This window comes from Pipistrellus kuhlii, unplaced genomic scaffold (assembly GCF_014108245.1).
Source record: "Pipistrellus kuhlii isolate mPipKuh1 unplaced genomic scaffold, mPipKuh1.p scaffold_m20_p_56, whole genome shotgun sequence".
Taxonomy (NCBI): Eukaryota; Metazoa; Chordata; class Mammalia; order Chiroptera; family Vespertilionidae; genus Pipistrellus; species Pipistrellus kuhlii.
Genome location: NW_023425558.1, coordinates 1453212 through 1470310, shown reverse-complemented (window position 1 = coordinate 1470310; position 17099 = coordinate 1453212). Strand labels below are relative to the sequence as shown.

Genomic DNA, 17099 nt, shown 5'->3' with positions numbered 1-17099 from the left:
CTCCGGCCGGGTCGGCAGGGCTGCGGGCCCCGGGCCGCAGGCAGGCTCCTGGCGCTCTGGGGGGAGCAGCGGGGCCGGGCAGAGGCGGGCGAGGGGTGGCCCTGGGCGCCGTGGTTCGTGCGTGGATCCGGGCAGCTGTGGGGTCAGCACCCTCGGGGCTCGCTGAGAGGCGGGGCTTGGGTCAGGTGACCGGGCGTCCCGCTTTGGGCGGGACAGCCCGGTTTTAAAAAATATATATATTTTATTGATTTTTCACAGAGAGGAAGAGAGAGGGATAGAGTGTTAGAAACATCAATGAGAGAATCATCAACCAGCTGCCTCCCGCACACCCCCCACCGGGGATGTGCCCGCAACCAAGACACATGCCCTTGACCGGAATCGAACCCGGGACCTTTCAGTCCGCAGGCCGACGCTCTATCGACTGAGCCAAACAGGTTTCGGCAAGTCCCGATTCTTAACAATTTGTCCCTCGGCATTTAAAAAAAGTCCCGATTTAAAACGCCGCGGGACAAATTATTAAAAATCAGGGCTTCATCGGGACTTTAAAACAGCGCAGGACAAATGGTTGAAAATCGGGACGTCTGGTCACCTCAGGCTCGGGAGATGAAGGGGGAGGGGTGCCGAGCGGGCGGTATGGGGGACCAGTGCACGGCATCCGGCCCAGGAGGGTGAGCAGGGCGGAGCGGGTGAGCCCAGTGTGGGACGTGGTGCGTGGAGGAGCCTGAGCTGAAGGGAAGGGAGAGTCCCCGCAGGCGGCTCACCTGAGCTGGAGCCGGAGGCGGAGGCGGGAGGGAAGACCAGGACACGGGGTGTCTGGAGCTCGGGGCCCGCAGCTCCTGTTTATTAAGCTCCCAGATGCCACCTCACAGCCCTCTGAGATACTGTTATTCACTCCGCTGTGCAGACGGAGCAGCTCAGGCCCGAGCCCCTCGGCACCCTCCCCGGGAGGGCGTGGCTCACGGGTGCCTATGTCTGCCCTCCCCCGGGACGCAGGCGCCTGGCATTGAGGTTCCCATCCTAGTGGGGGCGGCTGAGGAGGAGGCTGAGGGCCGGAAGATGGGAGGCCGAGCCCGGGCTGGGCTGGGGCCCTGGCAGGTCTTCTCATCCTTGTGCCCCGGACTCGAGGCCACATCTCCACCCCCCAGGACACAGGCGGCCTCTGGCGCGGCAGGAGGGACGGACCCGGTGCCCGCGGCGGGCTCAGAGCAGGGTACAGCTGCAGCCCCGGGTCTCCATGGCCAGCAGCAGCACCCTCAGGCTGCGCGGCGAGTAGGGCGGGTAGCGGACGGAGTACATCTTCTCCAGCCCGGGTCTGCGCAGCAGGCAGGCGCGGTGGTGGGAGAAGGTGTCGAAGGAGAACTTGCCGTGGTAGCTGCCCATGCCGCTGGCCCCTGGATAGGGAGGGCACAGAGCGTGGCAGTCAGGCCTCGGTGGCCGGCTGAGGCGACACAGGTGGGCTCTGCCAGTCACTCGGTGCCCCCTGGGCGGCTGCTTCACCCCTCGAGCCTTGGTCTCCCATCTGGAAAGCGGGCTGGCTCATCGTGAGACTGGGTAAAGGGCTCAGCCCCGAGCTTGGCACCAGCTCAGCACGCGTTGGAGACGCCAGGTGTTTGACCTGTGGCGTTAGGACCTGGCAGAGCTCAGTGCGGCCGGGCAGGAAGGGCTGCCTCTGGAAGCTGCCAGGCCCTCGGTGGCCAGCAGGGGCCTGGCAGCCGGGGGAGGTTTTCGTGGGAGTCGTAGGATCAGATTCCCTCCCAGACAGACCCCACTCATGTCATGCAGAGGCAGGTCTGGACGGTTCTGGGGCCACCCGTCCGGTGAGGTAAGAGTGCAGGGCCCTGCCACACCTACCCACTCCTCCGAAAGGCAGGCTGGCCAGGATCAGGTGCATGAAGCCGTCGTTGCCACAGAAGCCCCCGCTGCTGGTCCGCGCCAGCACCTGCTTCACCACCTGGAACAAGCAGCCAGGAGCCGAGTGGCTGGGCCGCCCCCACCCCGCCCCGGGGCTCTGTCCGGCCCGTGAGGGCCCCAGGAAGGGTCCGGGGCCCCTCTGTGACCCCAAGGGGTGGGACCAGTGGAGGGCACGGTTCCGCAGCCTGCACCAAACTCCCCACGCGGCATGTCTCCGAGCCTCTGGCGGGAAGGTGCGGGGGACATGCCGAGTGCAGGGGAGGTGCCCAGAGAGGGATGTGGTGCCTGGGTGTCTCGGGGGCAGAGCGAGAAAGGGCCCCCAGGCGTGCAGGGCAGGTAGGAGGCTGAGGAGCAGGGAAGTGTGGCACAGGGAGGTCAGACAGTCATGAGATGAGTGGGTATTTAGAACATGAACTTGGCCTTCGCTTGCTTTAGGAGGCCCTCTCCTCTCCGCTCTGCAGGTTTACTTGAAGAATGAGAGGGAAAGGTGAGTAGTCACTTATTGTCATTAAAATCTGTCCCAGGGTGTGACCCCCAGATGACACTGGGTCAGCGCTCGTCAGTGGTGGCAGTGGACCCCCATCAAGGGGCTCAGCGGCCAGTTGAGACCAGCAGTCATGACCACAGGGGTGGAGGGGGGATGGCGGTCTTCGGGAGGAGTAGGAATAAGTCTGGGAGAGTCCAGTGCCTTACGGGTCCCTGCATCCTGGGACCAGGCCTGGGCAGTCAGAAGCTTGAAAGCCTCTCTGCCAGGTGACCCCCATTCCAAAAACCCCATGTGGCTCTTATGTGAACATGACCCTGGTGAGCCCGGGTCCCGGAGGAGCGGCTGGCTGTAGGCTGGTGGAGAGGAGGTGAGCCGGAGCCCCTTGTAGGCCCAGGGAGGAAGGAGGTGGAGAAAAGCAGGATGGGCGGGCTCCCGTGAAGCAGGGAGACAGGCCAAGGAGCTGGGACAAGGACACACACCGAGGACCCGGCTCGGATCCCGGGGCAGAAAGAAAAACTGGCAAATCGGAACTGAGTGTGGAGTCCAGTGACTGTGCTGCGCCAACGTCCGCCCCTGACCAATGTCAGGGCCCTTCCCCGGGGGTTGGGGTGTGGTCTATGGTCCCTGGGCCATCTGTAACGTTCCTGTAAGTCTAGTTATTCCCAAATAAAAAGCTCATTTTAAAAAGTGTTGTCGAGTCTGCAGGGTCTCGTGAGAGCTGGCTGAGGAGGGAGGTGTGCTCTGAGCTGCAGGTGCTGCCCTGAGGCGCGGGGCTGCCCCAGGGGCTTAGCAAAGCTGAGGCGGCAGGTGAGGGGCCAGGAGTGGGACCAGGGCCCATCCTTGGCCTGTGTGTTCTGGTCCTTCACCCTCCTCACTCCTGCCCATGTGTGTGCCTTCATGAGCTGGGCACTGAGAAGGGACACTAGCCACCAGGTGGAGGAGGGCTGGCTGAGGGGGCCATGGCTGCTCCCGAGAGAAAGGGCAGAGACAACCAAGATTGCCGCCCACCAGCAACTCCGGTGACTGCCCAGAGGGCCAGCACCCCTTCCCTCCAGGTCCCTTGGTCACTGCGGGCCCCTGCCCCACCTGTCCAGCCCTGCCCGGCCCACCTGGCTGCGCCGGGAGAAGGCGTACAGCGCCAGCGGCTTCTCCCGGCGGTTGATGAAGTCCACGGCCTCGTCCAAGCTGCTCACGGTCACGATGGGCAGGATGGGCCCGAAGATCTCCTCCTGCATCACCGGCTCCGTCTCCTGCACGTCCACCAGCACCGTGGGGGCTGCGGGCACGGGGGGCTCAGCCCGGGCACAGGGGGCTCAGCCCGGGCACAGGGGGCGGCTCAACCCGGGCACAGGGGGTTCAGCCCGGGCACAGGGGGCGGCTCAGCCCGGGCACAGGGGGCGGCTCAGCCCGGGCACAGGGGGGGCTCAGCCCGGGCACAGGGGGGGCTCAGCCCGGGCACAGGGGGCTCAGCCCGGGCACAGGGGGCTCAGCCCGGACACAGGGGGCTCAGCCCGGACACGGGGCTCAGCCCGGGCACAGGGGGCGGCTCAGCCCGGGCACAGGGGGCTCAGCCCGGGCACAGGGGGGGCTCAGCCCGGGCACAGGGGGCGGCTCAGCCCGGGCACAGGGGGCGGCTCAGCCCGGGCACAGGGGGCGGCTCAGCCCGGGCACAGGGGGCTCAGCCTGGGCACAGGGGGCTCAGCCCGGGCACAGGGGGCGGCTCAGCCCGGGCACAGGGGGCTCAGCCCGGGCACAGGGGGCGGCTCAGCCCGGGCACGGGGCGGCTCAGCCCGGACACAGGGGGCTCAGCCCGGACACAGGGGGCTCAGCCCGGACACAGGGGGCTCAGCCTGGGCACAGGGGGCGGCTCAGCCCGGGCACAGGGGGCGGCTCAGCCCGGGCACAGGGGGCTCAGCCCGGGCACAGGGGGCGGCTCAGCCCGGACACAGGGGGCTCAGCCCGGGCACAGGGGGCGGCTCAGCCCGGGCACAGGGGGCGGCTCAGCCCGGGCACAGGGGGCGGCTCAGCCCGGGCACAGGGGGCGGCTCAGCCCGGGCACAGGGGGCTCAGCCCGGGCACAGGGGCGGCTCGGCTCCGGCTCGGGGTGTTCTAGGGGAGAGTCTCCCCACGGCCCTGAGTGGGGACCGGGAACCGGGCCCAGAGCGGTCTTACGGTCTCAGGGGGACTGGGTCTCAGCCCTGGAGCCCGAGGGCCCAGGCCCAGCCTGCTGGAGCAGCTGCGTCACCACGGAGCCGTGTGGCCCAGAGGCCGGGCCGCTCTGTAAGGACAGCCCGGCGGGTGCCCAGGCGGGAACCGCGGGCTCTCAGGAGCCCGGGGCTGAGGCTGGGGGTCTGCGTTTGTGAGCCTGGACCTGGGCCCAGCTCTGGGCGGGGTCGCGGGGTCACAGGCTCAGACCACGGCGACACGTGGCATTCGTGTCCGGGGGTCGTGGCGACAGCCGTGGACCTGGCTGGGCTCCATCCGTGGGGCCCTGGGAACCTCAGGGCCCGGACTCGGCCCCGCTGTGGCTCCAGCAGGAAGGGCCTCGCCCGGGGCCGGGCGGGAGGGCGGACTCACCGATGTAGCGGTCGCTCTCCTCGCTCTGGCCCCCGACGGCCACGCGGCCGCAGCCCAGCAGGCCCCGGAGCCGCTGGAAGTGCTTGTCGCTGATGATGCGGCCCAGGTCCGGGGAGGCCCTGGGGTCCTCGCCGTAGAAGCGGGTGATGGCGGCCTGCAGGGCGGGCACCAGCCGCTCCTGCATGGCGGGGCTGCACAGCACGTAGTCGGGGGCCACGCAGGTCTGGCCGGCGTTGAAGTAGCGGAACAGGGCCACGCGGTTGGCCACGGTCTGGGGGTCGCAGTCGTCGTCCACGTAGCAGGGGTTCTTGCCCCCCAGCTCCAGCGTGACGGGCGTCAGGTGCTGGGCGGCCGCGGCCATGACGATCTTGCCGACTCGAGTGCTCCCTGTGCGTGAAAGAAACCCCGAGGGTCCCTCATTCGCCTGGACTGGTGGGACGGCCTCGGTTTGGGGACTGGGATCCCTCAAGGGGGTTCACTCCCCGCCCTGTGTCTCCCTGGACAGGGGGTTGAGTCCGGGAGCTGCCAGGCCTCATTGGCTTTCCCCTGCCAATCACTGCACTAGCAGGACCCTCTGCAATGCCCCGCCCCCCGCCCTTCCTGCTTCTGATTTCTGACCCTCCCCTGCAGGTGTCCACACGTTGCCCTGCACTCCTCACCACTTCACGCTCCTCTAGACCCCCCAGCCCCCCTTAGCTGGTTTGGCTCAGTGGATAGAGCGTGGGCCTGCGGACTGAAGGGTCCTGGGTTCAATTCCGGTCAGGGGCACATGCCCAGATAGCGGATGTGGGCTTGATCCCCAGTAGAGGGCATGCAGGAGGCAGCCGATCAGTGATTCTTATCATTGATGTTTCTATCTCTCTCTCCCTCTCCCCGCCTCTCTGAAATCAATAAAAATACATCCTAAAACAAAACAAACACCCCCCTCCAACCCTTGGCAACTCCTATCCAGCTGCAGCCGCGGACATTCGGTCTCTCCTCTCCCTGAGCCGCCTGGCAGCCTTGCCCCCTCTGCACCCGCTCCTCCCTCCCCTCCTGGCTGGTCCCACCTGCTCCTCTGGGTGATCTCCTGGGTCTCACGGGTCCTCCTCTCAGCCACCCCCGACCCTACCCCCACCCACCCCAGTCCTGGGCCTCTCCTGCCCACACTGGCCCGGGTCAGCCACTGTTCTGCTGCTGCTCCCTCACAGGCTCCTCCTCCGCTCCTCCAGCCTCTGCAAACATCTCCCTGTCTGAGGACTCCTACCCCCCACACCTCCCCTTGTTGAATTCCACTGAAGCCCCCCCACCGGTGCCCGTGGGAGCCTGGCGCGGGCGGCTCTGAGGAGACTCCCTCTGATGGAGGAAATGCCGCTGCTTCCCAGCCACGCGGTACGACCAGGGCCCGTGTGTCCTCTAGACGGGCCGGTGTGCGGATGGCTCAGTCTACCGTGAGACCACCACGGCCTGGCGGGTGGGCGTGGCGGCCGTAGGCCTCTGTGCCGGCCGCCCCGGGACCCGGCCTGGAGCCAGCCTCGGTCTGCCTGCCTCTGTACCCTCCGTCCTGGGGGCCAGCGCCCGAAGCCGGTCCCGCTGTGTGGCGTGATGGTGGAGGTTGGATTGGCACCCTCCCGGCTGCCTCTCTGTACCTCCCACCCCCCCCAAAATCGGCAGGAACAGCTGAGCCCCTGGCCCCTCTGCTTCCATAGGCCAACCCTGGCCGGTGGGTGATCCAGGCTGGACACCGAATCCAGAGGTCTGTGCCAGGGGAGGAGGGGGGCCCGGGTCCAGCGCTGCTCCCAGCCTCCTCCGGGCACCGCGGGGCACTTCCCCTCTGAGTTCTGGCTGCCCCTCTGCCTTGGCACTGAGGCCTCTCTCAGGGTTGGGGACAAGACCCCTCCAGGTGGGGCTGGTGCAGGCCCCCCTCCTCCCGCTCCGGCCGCCCGCAGCAGGCCGCTCACCCGTGAAGAAGATGTAGTCGAACTTGTGCTCCAGCAGCTGCCCCGTCTCCTCGGGCCCGCCCAGCACCACGGCAAAGCAGCTCTGCGGGGACAGGCAGAGGGCGCCCTGGGACCCAGCCCGGCCTGTCCCCTCGGCCTGGCCTGGCCCGGGACTGCAGGCTCTCGGGCTTCATGGGGTGAAGTGGGGAGAGGGCCTGGGGCCCGGCGGGGCTGGTGAGAAGGCTGAGGCCACAGTTGGGGCACAGGGACCCCCAGGAGACAGGCTAACCAGAGCACTGCCATGGCCGCCACCCCTCTGTGTTACTAGGAGGGAAACTGAGGCTGAGAGGAGTGGTGACTTGGCCAGGGCCACTCGACCCACAGGAGGCAGGCGTGAGTTGGAACTGGGTGCGGCCCAGCCCTGGGGCCGCCCGCTCTGCTCACCCGGTCCAGGTAGCGGGGCAGCATCTCGACCAGGATCTTCTCGGTGTTCTTGCTCACCTCCGAGGGCTTCAGCATCACGCAGTTCCCTGCGGGCAGGCAGGGCAGGGTGGGCAGAGCTGGGCCAGGGGACCGTGCAGGCCTCTCACCTGCAGGCCAGGTCGGCCTCACTGCCCTCTGGTGAGGAATCTGGCTCAGAGAGGCGACCAGCAGGCCCAAGGTCAGCAGCCCGGAGGGGGGGAGCCAGATGCCAGCTGTACTAACTTAGCCACCCAGTGCCACCGCTCCCCCGGGCTCCGCGGGCCCCGTGAGGCCCTGAGGGAGGGGCCGGGGGGAGGTCGAGGCTGGGTGCTCACCTGCCGCGATGGCGCCCACCAGGGGCACCAGGATCAAGTTCAGGGGGTAGTTCCAGGGGGCGATGATGAGCACCACACCGAAGGGCTCCTTCCGGACGAAGGCCGAGTCCAGCTGGGTGGCCTGTGCCGGGCCGGCGTGGTGGTGAGGGATGAGGTCTGAGGCTCCAGCCCCTCGGCACCACCCTTCGCCCCAGGGGCGGCCCAGTGGATAGCCCCCCACGTGTCTCACCAGGTTCCTGGGCACCTTCTCATCCTTCATCCAGGCTCGCAGGTTCCTGAGGGCCAAGTTAATCTCGGCGTGGCTGATGCTGAGCTCCGACAACTCCGCCTCAAAGGCTGACTGGGGGGAGGGGGGGGTCAGCTCGTGGCCAGAGGCCTGGGGCGGGCACAGCCTCCTCTGAGCACAGCCTGCGTTTGTTCCCTCACACACACACACCCGAGGTCAGTGAGCGCTCAGTGTCCGGGGCTGTGCTGGAGCCAGGGATGCGGCTGCGGACGCAACAGAAAACCTGCCCCTGGACCCACCTGGACACCGTGATTTTGGAAGAGCAGGCTGTTAGTTTGTTTTTTATTTAAATTCTTGATTGTTTAAAGTCTTACATTTGTCTCCCCCTTCTCCCCCCATTGACCTCTCGCCGAGAGTAGGCTGTGTCGGGCCAGGGCTGTGTCCTCTGTGCCTGCTTAGGGGTGACTGAGGGAAGGCCCTTTGGGGTTAGCTGAGAGGATTCGTGCAGAACAGGGCGGGGCAGGTTTGGGGACAGAACTTGCACCGAAACCGGTTTGGCTCAGTGGATAGAGCATCAGCCTGCGGACTGAAAGGTCCCAGGTTCAATTCCGGTCAAGGGCATGCATCTTGGTTGCGGGCACATCCCCAGTAGGGGGTGTGCAAGAGGCAGCTGATTGATGATTCTCTCTCATTGATGTTTCTAACTCTCTATCCCTCTCTCTTCCTCTCTGTAAAAAAATCAATAAAATATATTTTAAAAAAGAACTTGCAAGACCAGAGGGAGGGGCCACGTGAGTGTTCTGGCCACCGCTCCCTCTGTGGGCCGGGCTCCCGGGGCCTCGAGGAGCCGGGATGGGAGAGGGGCCAGACAGACAGCAGCTCAGGCCTCCGCTCCGCGGCAGGGCAGCCGGCCAGCCCTGGGCGGTGGCAGAGGCTCCGTGGCGGTACCCCCGCCCCCCACCACGCCCGGGGAATGGGACCGTCCCCACAGGGAGGCTGGGCCAGCCCCTGGAGACGGGGAGAGCAGAGGAGAGCACGGACGGGAGCCCTGGTTTCATAACAGATCATTCCAGAAAGGGCGATGGGGGTGCCTGGGTGTCACGTGGCTACGGCACTGGTAAGGAGGTTTGCCGACTCCGAGAAGGGAGCAGTCTTAGCAGGAGCCACCCTCTCAGACAAGCCTTCCTGGCCAGCGTCTGCTCTCCCTGTGGACGGGGACCCCATCCACCACCCCAGGCGCTCCGAGGCACTCGGCTAGAAGTCTGTGGCTGCTCCGGGGACAGGCAGGCACCTGGCTGAGTGTCTGGGAAGCGGGCAGAGGGACCCCTGGCCCTGCTGGCACCGGGCATCGTGTCTCTCTGTGACCTGAGTGGAGCAGCTGCCCGCTGGGAAAGTGGGGGAGGAGGAAGGGGAGGGCAGGGGCTGGTGGACCTGAGGGTGGGAGGCAGGCCCAGAGCAGCCAGGGCTGGACCCCAGGGGCAAGGCAGAGTCCCGTGTGTGGGCTCAGGAGGCCCCAGGCCCTTCCTTGGACATCCTCGGGTTTAGAACTAAGACAAGACAAGCTCAGGACAAGCCAACACGGGACTGCCGTCCCCCGGGGACAGGAGGTGACCACCGGGCGGGTGGGCAGCCAACAAGCACCCAGCACTGAGGTCCCCTCCCGGGCGTGAGGATCAAACACCACTTCCTCTCGCTGGTTGACAAGGAGCCTCGGGCTGGCTCTGCGGGCTCGGGTGGTGAGGGGCCCGTGGGACGAACGGGGAGGGTCTGGACACTGTGGCCTTTGCAATGTGCACAGGGACATTTTTCCAAAGGACCCGCTGAACAGCTGTCCCAGGCAGCTCAGCAGTGGGCCTGCCAGCTGAGGAGGGCTGCCTGCCAGAAAGGGTGTTTCTGGGAGTCCGGCCACGGCTCCTGCTGGAATCCGGAGGGGCCGAGCCCCCAGGCCTCAGGGTGTGGGCCCTGTACCAGGTGAAGCCCATGGGGTCCTGCGTGTGAGGCCCACACCCCCGGGCCCCACCTCCTGTGCAGCTCTGCTGGCCTCCTTGCTGCTCCTCAAGCATCAACACCCCAGCACCTCGGGCCTCAGGGCCTTTGCACATGCTGTGCCTGCTGGGACCCTTCCCCTCCTCCTCTGTCTCTGCTCAGACGCCGTCTCCTCAGAGAAATCCTCCCTGACCCCCAGGATAAAGCAGCTCCTGATCCCCGCCCTCTCCCTCCCTTCACACTAGGTAGGCCGGCACCACGCTGTGTGGTTATCTATTTGCCGTCATGTTTGGGCAGGAGGCCAGCTTGCTGGGCCCAGGGACTGTGTCACTCTGTTTGCATCTCTAGATCCCAGAACAGTCCCCTCTCATAGCCGGTGCTCAGTCAGTACCGAGTGGAAGAGGCTGAGTGAATGGGTGAAGGGAGAGGACGGTTAGGGGCCGCAGAGGGCGGAGTCGGATGGGCTCTGACTTCCGCTTCATAGAGGATGAGGCTGTCCCCAGGCTCCTTGTCCCCGCCCCCGCCCCGCCCCGCCCCGCCCCGCCCCGCCCCGCCCCGCCCCGCCCTCACCTTGCGCAGGTCCTGCAGCAGCGCCTCCTGCAGCTGCTGCTTGTGCTCCCGCAGGAAGCGGTCCAGGCCCTTGAGCTGCGCCGCCCGGAACTCCGCTGACCGCGTGCGCCCCTCGCGGAAGGCCTCCCGCAGCCGCTGCAGCGTGTCCTCGAAGGGGTCCATCCTGGGAGGCAGCGGAGCGCGTGGGCAGGAGTCCCCGCCTTCTGGGCACCTGCCCCACCCCCTCCTGCACCCATGTGGGCTCACAGACACCCTCACTGCACTGTGTGACCCGAGGGCCAGGGCTGGCCCTGCTCACGCACACACACACACCCCCACACCGCACACACACACACACACTGCACACACACACATATACACTCTCACACACGCACACTCTCACACACGCACACACACACATATACACACACACACACGCACACTCACACACACACACGCACACGCACACACACACCAATCAGTGCACAGACAGCTCCCCTTGGCCAGTGGACGGGAGCCTGGGCCGTGCGGACGGGTGTGGGCTTGGGGACAGCTACTCCACAGCCCTGGAGGGTGGGCAGGCAGCCAGGGACCCAACAGAAATCAGCCCCGAGCCAGGGCCCCGCCCCGTCCAGCGCCCTCCTGGAGACGGACTGCCCTCGCCTGCCAGGCCTGGAGTGGCCAGGAGGGGTCTGAGAGGGACAGGCCACCAACCGCCACCACCACCACCACGTGGGAACATTCCAGACACAGAACACTGTTCCCCGCCCCCGCCCCCAGCGGGGGGCATTGCTGGGGGGTGGGGGGGCAGTGGCTCCGAGGGTGACAGAGCAGGGGCCTCCTCTCCCCGTTCCCAAAGAGAGAGGGCAGAGCGGCCTCCCAGAGGCCAGCCGCTGAGCGGGAGGAGCCCGGGAGCGGTGGGGACAGGGGGGAAGGGCAGACCTCGGCAGGCTGGCAGGTGGGGCAGAGGCCCCGATGTTCCCCCGGGCCCCACCCATTTGCTTGACAGAGGAGTGCCCTGCCGCACACATTCCTTGGCCCCGGGGCACCCCTTTCTCCTGCCCCTCCGACTTCCGCCTCTCAGGTCTCAGCTAGCCTGATGCCTCCTCCAGGCAGCCTGCCCTGGTTACTCCCTCCCACCCCACAGGGGCCCTGGGCTCTGCTCCGGCTGCACCGGGCTACACACGTCACAAATACCCGGTTTCACCCTGACCTCCTCCCTGGGCCTCCCCCTCCTCCCTCTAGACTCAGTTCCTCACTGGGGGGTCCCGGCACCCACTCTCCTGCTCGTCAGGGGCAGTGAGGGCACCGCCCGCTGGCGCGGTGTTTATGGAGGGCGAGTCGGGCCTGAGCCCGGCTGGCAGCAGAGCCTCGGAGGCACCCGCGGTTGTGCAATGGCTGCCGTCACCATGCGTTCCGCTTCCTGGGAGCCAGCCCGCAGGACGGCGGCCTAACGGGCCTGGGTGCCGGGAGCCCGGCTGGGGCCCCGGCCGGCCCACAGGGTGAGCCTGGGGCCACGCGGACCTACAGGCCTCGGCTCCTGGTGGGAGACACTGGGCAGCCACCTCGGGCACCGGGGCCTTAGAGCGGGTGGCGGGGTGGCAGAGGGGCGCTCAGAGCTCCCCCCTGTGTCTGGGCGGAAGGCGCCTGGCCCCGCGGAAACCCAGGCGCAGGAGCTGGGCCTCGGGACCCCCTCTGGGCTGGTGCCCCCTCCCCCCTCTGCCTCTGAACGGCCCAGCCTTGGGCGAGTCACCCACCTCTCCGCCTCAGCTTCCCGTCACCAGGCGGGGACGTGAGCGCCCGCTGTCCTCCTGGGAGCCGGGCCCAGTGAGGCCGCAGTGCCCCTCTGCCCCTGGGCCGCTGCCACTCAGACCTCAGCAGGCAGCGGAGGGCACCGCCCGCCCCCCTGCCTCCGGCCCTCTGCGCTCTCAGCGGCTCCCCAGAAGCCACAACAATGTAAGGCGCGCACCGCCCCGGGCCCTGGAGTGGCACTCCCAGGCGAGGGGCTGTGAGCCAGGGCAGGGCGGGAGCTCTGCGGGGGGCAGGGGCGGGGTGGGAGGGTGGGAATCTGGATGGAACCTTCCAGCAGCCTCTCCTGGCAACACTGAGGCAAACTCACCCCACATTGCCCCCGCCGGCTGGTCACGCTGGACGGAGGTCCCCCGGGCTGCCGGCCGGGGAGCAGGAGCCGGGCACAACCCCCGCATGCCGAGGAGCCAGGGCTGCCTTCCGCGGGGTCTGGGGGGACCCTGGGCCTGTGACCTCACAAAGGACCCACAGATGACAGGGTTCCCCAAGCCCACCCCCGTCCTGGGCGCACAGAGCAGCCTGAGTGCCTGGGAGGCAGGCTCCGCCTGGCGTTTGGCTCAGCGGACAGAGTGTGGGCCTGCGGAGGGTCCAGGTTCGATTCCGGTCAAGGGCGTACCCCTCGGAGGCAGACTCAATCCCTGGCCCTGGTCCAGGCCTGTGCGGGAGGCGACCGATCAATGTGCCTCTCTCACATGCTTGTTTCTCTGTCTCCCTCCCTCCCGCTCTCTCTAAAATCAATGGGAAAATACCCTCGGGTGAGGATTCAAGAGTCAGGTTCCATCGCCTACCCCTGAGTGACTCATTTAACCAGGCCCGCTGGGAGGGCCCCCCATTGCTCCCCCTGCCTGAGGCCCCAGCCCCACCGAGGCCGGGCGGGGGCAGGGCGGCCTGTCCCTGGGGGACGGGGCACCTCGGGGGCCTCAGCTGCAGGTGGCAGAGGGCGTGGTCCCAGCCGGGTGGGAAGGCCTGTTGTCTGCATCCTGCTGCCTTGGCCTCTGGCCCCTCGCCCGCCGCTCCTGACGATCCCCCCTCTGCTTCGCCTTCTCACCACTTCTGAGGCCCCGGGGCCGGAGGCCAGGCTCTGGGGGCACAGACCGCACGGCGGGCTGAGGGGCCACGCTCTCATCTGTTCCTGTCCCGGACCTGCTGCTTCTGGCTGGGGGGAGGGGGTCAGGAGTCGCTAAACCGCTGGGCGGTGATGAGGGACAGGCCCGTTCCCTGGCCTGGGACCTGGGGAGGACGGAGCAGGTCCCCTCCAGGCCACAGGCCTGGGATTCCTCTAATAAGAATAACCAGGTGGCCCTAACCGGCGTGGCTCAGTGGATAGAGCGTCGGCCTGCAGACTGAAGGGTGCCGGGTTCGATTCCGGTCAAGGGCTTGTACCTTGGTTGCGGGCACATCCCCAGGAGGGAGTGTGCAGGAGGCAGCTGATCGATGTTTCTCTCTCATCAATGTTTCTAGCTCTGCCTAAACTGGTTTGGCTCAGTGGTAGAGCGTCGGTCTGTGGACTGAAAGGTCCCAGGTTCGATTCCTGTCAAGGGCATGTACCTTGGTTGCGGGCACATACCCGGTAGGGGGTGTGCAAGAGGCAGCTGGTCGATGTTTCTCTCTCATCGACGTTTCTAGCTCTCTCTCCCTCTCCCTTCCTCTCTGTAAAAAGAAAAGGAAAGGAAAGAAAAGAAAAGAATAGAGATAACAGGTGCTCACCGTGCCAAGCTCTGTGCCAGCCTGGGTGTAGCTAGGGCCCGGGGCCCCTAAAGAAAGCTGGGGCCCAGAAAAGGCATGTGGGCTTGAGGAGGGGGGTGGAGGGGGTGAGACCCAGGTCCGCTGGCTCCAAGGCCCCATCGCAAACCTCCTGCTAGGAGACCTCTGGCAGGGGCACGGCCTCTCGGCTCGCCTGCAAGGGGTTCAGCCGGAGGCCCGGGCGGGGCAGGAAGCGGAGCTGGGGAGGGTGACTGAGGTGAGCGGGGCGGCTGGGGACCCTCTCAGCGGCCAGACGTGGAGGTCACGGACCAGCCTGGAAGCTCCCGATTCCGATCTGATCTTAACCTGGATTTCCACGGGGTCCCTGAGGCTCTGGGTGGCTGCCCCTCCCTACCCGGAGGGCCGTGGGGTGTGGGGACCACCCCAGCCCCTCAGTGACCAGTTCCTCCTGCTTCGCCCAGGAAGCGCAGTGCGTGCTATTGCCAAATGCATGGCCTGACCCCCCACCCGGGGGCCCGGCTCCCGCACAGGATGTGTGACCCCAGAGAGAGGAAGGTGGAGGCCCCGCTCAGACAAAACGGGGGGCTGCTGCTGGCCGGCCCCAGGCCCCCTCCCCACTCGGATCTCTCCTCGGCCCCTCCCCTCCCCTTAGATGTCAGTGAAGGGAAGTCCCTCCCTCCTTCCCCTTCTCCCCAGCCGCCTGGAGTCCGGAGACAAAGCCGGTCTGTGCAGAGGCCGGAGCGGCCTGCCGCTGGGCTGCCGGCACGGAGCCTGAGCCAGCCCCGAGCCAGGCCCCTGGCCCGCTGCCCGCTGCTCTCCCCGGCCTCCCAGACACGGTACCTGAGTCTGCCCGGCTGTCCTTCCTCCGGCGCCCTGCTCTGTGGCCGCCTGGTTACGAAATGGCCAAGGCTGGGCCTGCCCTGGGCGGGGCCGCCTGGCCTGGAGCCTGGGCTGAGGTTCACGGCCACCTCCCTCCCTGCCCGCTGAGGGATGTGACCCCTGCTGGACCCGAGCTAGATCCCAATCCGGGTGGAACAGGGACTTCCGCCCCCAAGTCCCCGCAGAGACTCCTATCCGCCCTCCGGGCGAGGGTTCCAGCCCGGCCCTGCCCTTCCCCAGGCAGCACGCCGGCTTCTCCCCATCCTTCCCGGCCCGTCTTACGTAATCCCGGGCGCCTCCTAGGAATCCACGCCACCGTGCCCTGCCCAAGCGGCCTCCCTGGTGGGTCTCCTGTGGACCCGTGAGCTATTGACGGGCTGCCAGCCTCCTAGCTGGCCTCTCAGCCCCGGGGAGCTCTGAGCGGAGGGATCAGCCCCGGGCCCCATGGCAGGGATCAGCCCTGTGGCAGGGACCGGGTGGCAGGGACGGGGTGGCAGGGACGGGGTGGCAGGGATCGGGTGTCAGGGACTGGCCCGGTGGCAGGGACCGGGTGGCAGGGACGGGGTGGCAGGGACGGGGTGGTAGGGACCGGGTGGCAGGGACCCGGTGGCAGGGACAGGGTGGCAGGGACCGGCCCGGTGGCAGGGACCGGGTGGCAGGGACCGGGTGGCAGGGACCCGGGTGGCAGGGACGGGGTGGCAGGGACCGAGTGGCAGGGACCAGCCTGGTGGCAGGGACCGGGTGGCAGGGACGGGGTGGCAGGGACGGGGTGGTAGGGACCGGGTGGCAGGGACCCGGTGGCAGGGACCGGGTGGCAGGGACCGGCCCGTGGCAGGGACCGGGTGGCAGGGACCGGGTGGCAGGGACCGGGTGGCAGGGACGGGGTGGCAGGGACGGGGTGGTAGGGACCGGGTGGCAGGGACCCGGTGGCAGGGACAGGGTGGCAGGGACCGGCCCGGTGGCAGGGACCGGGTGGCAGGGACCGGGTGGCAGGGACGGGGTGGCAGGGACGGGGTGGCAGGGACCGAGTGGCAGGGACCAGCCTGGTGGCAGGGACCGGGTGGCAGGGACGGGGTGGCAGGGACCCGGTGGCAGGGACCGGGTGGCAGGGACCCGGTGGCAGGGACAGGGTGGCAGGGACCGGCCCGGTGGCAGGGACCGGGTGGCAGGGACCGGGTGGCAGGGACCGGGTGGCAGGGACGGGGTGGCAGGGACCGAGTGGCAGGGACCAGCCTGGTGGCAGGGACCGGGTGGCAGGGACGGGGTGGCAGGGACGGGGTGGTAGGGACCGGGTGGCAGGGACCCGGTGGCAGGGACAGGGTGGCAGGGACCGGCCCGGTGGCAGGGACCGGGTGGCAGGGACCCGGTGGCAGGGACCGGGTGGCAGGGACCAGCCTGGTGGCAGGGACCGGGTGGCAGGGACCCGGTGGCAGGGACCGGGTGGCAGGGACCAGCCTGGTGGCAGGGACCGGGTGGCAGGGACCGGGTGGCAGGGACCGGGTGTCAGGGACTGGCCCGGTGGCAGGGACCGGGTGGCAGGGACGGGGTGGCAGGGACCGGGTGGCAGGGACCAGCCTGGTAGCAGGGACCGGGTGGCAGGGACCGGGTGGCAGGGACCAGCCTGGTGGCAGGGACCCGGTGGCAGGGACAGGGTGGCAGGGACCGGCCCGGTGGCAGGGACGGGGTGGCAGGGACCGGGTGGCAGGGACCAGCCTGGTGGCAGGGACCGGGTGGCAGGGACCGGGTGGCAGGGACCAGCCTGGTGGCAGGGACCGGGTGGCAGGGACCCGGGCCCACCGGAGCAGGAGGAGGGGCTGGCGGTGGCTCGGAGTGATGCTGTGGGTGGGCCCAGGGCCAGGAAGAGGAAGGAAGACCCGCCTCCCCCACCCGCCTGCTCACCTGCTCTCCCGTCTGCCAGAGGGAGAGGCGGACCCGGAGATGGCCGGAGGCCAGGAGCACAGGCTCCGCCACGTCCTCCGTGTCTGTCAGCGCCCTCCGCCCCTGTCTAGCCCGACATTCCACACGGAGGGGGTGGGCACCAGAGAGGAGGTGGGACGGGACCCCCCATCCGGGGAGCGTGTTGCTGCGAGCAGGCCACGTCCATCCCTCGCTGTGCCCTCCCCGCCGGGAAGCCCCGCCTCTGCCCTCAGGGCGGCTGCGGTGCCAGTGTCACCATGGTGGCTCCTGAGCTCCGCTCCTCGGCCCCTGCCCTTCGCCCTGCCCCGGCCCCCGCCCCCTCCCGAGGGAGCACCCGA

General features: G+C 68.1%; 3 protein-coding genes across 8 annotated transcripts in view; 2 read left to right on the top strand and 1 right to left on the bottom strand.

The window, feature by feature from the left end:
* CHKA (choline kinase alpha) overlaps positions 1-3675 on the top strand; it is a 62776-nt gene extending 59101 nt beyond the window's left edge. For all 3 annotated transcript variants that reach the window (XR_006740189.1, XR_006740191.1, XR_006740190.1), the window contains 2 exons: positions 83-95; positions 3664-3675. The gene's annotated coding sequence lies outside the window, so the exon portion shown is untranslated. The remainder of the gene's footprint in view (positions 1-82; positions 96-3663) is intronic.
* Positions 811-15093, bottom strand: LOC118706852 (aldehyde dehydrogenase family 3 member B1). 3 transcript variants are annotated; one of them, XM_045573775.1, is made up of 10 exons: positions 14806-15093; positions 10474-10636; positions 7921-8031; positions 7692-7812; positions 7339-7424; positions 6916-6997; positions 4976-5362; positions 3508-3674; positions 1852-1954; positions 811-1391 (listed from the first exon to the last, which is right to left on the bottom strand). In XM_045573775.1, the coding sequence occupies exons 2-10, from the start codon at positions 10633-10635 to the stop codon at positions 1201-1203; spliced, it is 1410 nt and encodes a 469-aa protein (XP_045429731.1). In that variant the 5' UTR covers position 10636; positions 14806-15093; the 3' UTR covers positions 811-1200. The 3 variants fall into 3 exon arrangements, with proteins under 3 accessions (XP_045429731.1, XP_036272379.1, XP_045429732.1); XM_036416486.2 differs by lacking the exon at positions 14806-15093 and having other exon boundaries at positions 1852-1951; XM_045573776.1 differs by lacking the exons at positions 1852-1954; positions 14806-15093.
* Positions 15094-15457: 364 nt separating this feature from the next.
* Positions 15458-17099, top strand: part of UNC93B1 (unc-93 homolog B1, TLR signaling regulator) — a 36819-nt gene continuing 35177 nt past the window's right edge. For both annotated transcript variants that reach the window (XM_045573774.1, XM_036416484.2), the window contains exon 1: positions 15458-15464. The gene's annotated coding sequence lies outside the window, so the exon portion shown is untranslated. The remainder of the gene's footprint in view (positions 15465-17099) is intronic.

Bases quoted from the DNA above. Each gene is read 5' to 3' on its own strand.
- LOC118706852 (XM_045573775.1), bottom strand. From the start codon at position 10,635: ATGGACCCCTTCGAGGACACGCTGCAGCGGCTGCGGGAGGCCTTCCGC. The intron at 8,032-10,473 runs GTGAGGGCGGGG...CCCTCCCCCCAG, and splicing joins TGCTGCAGGACCTGCGCAAG to TCAGCCTTTGAGGCGGAGTT. The intron at 7,425-7,691 runs GTGAGCACCCAG...GCCTGCCCGCAG, and splicing joins GGTGGGCGCCATCGCGGCAG to GGAACTGCGTGATGCTGAAG.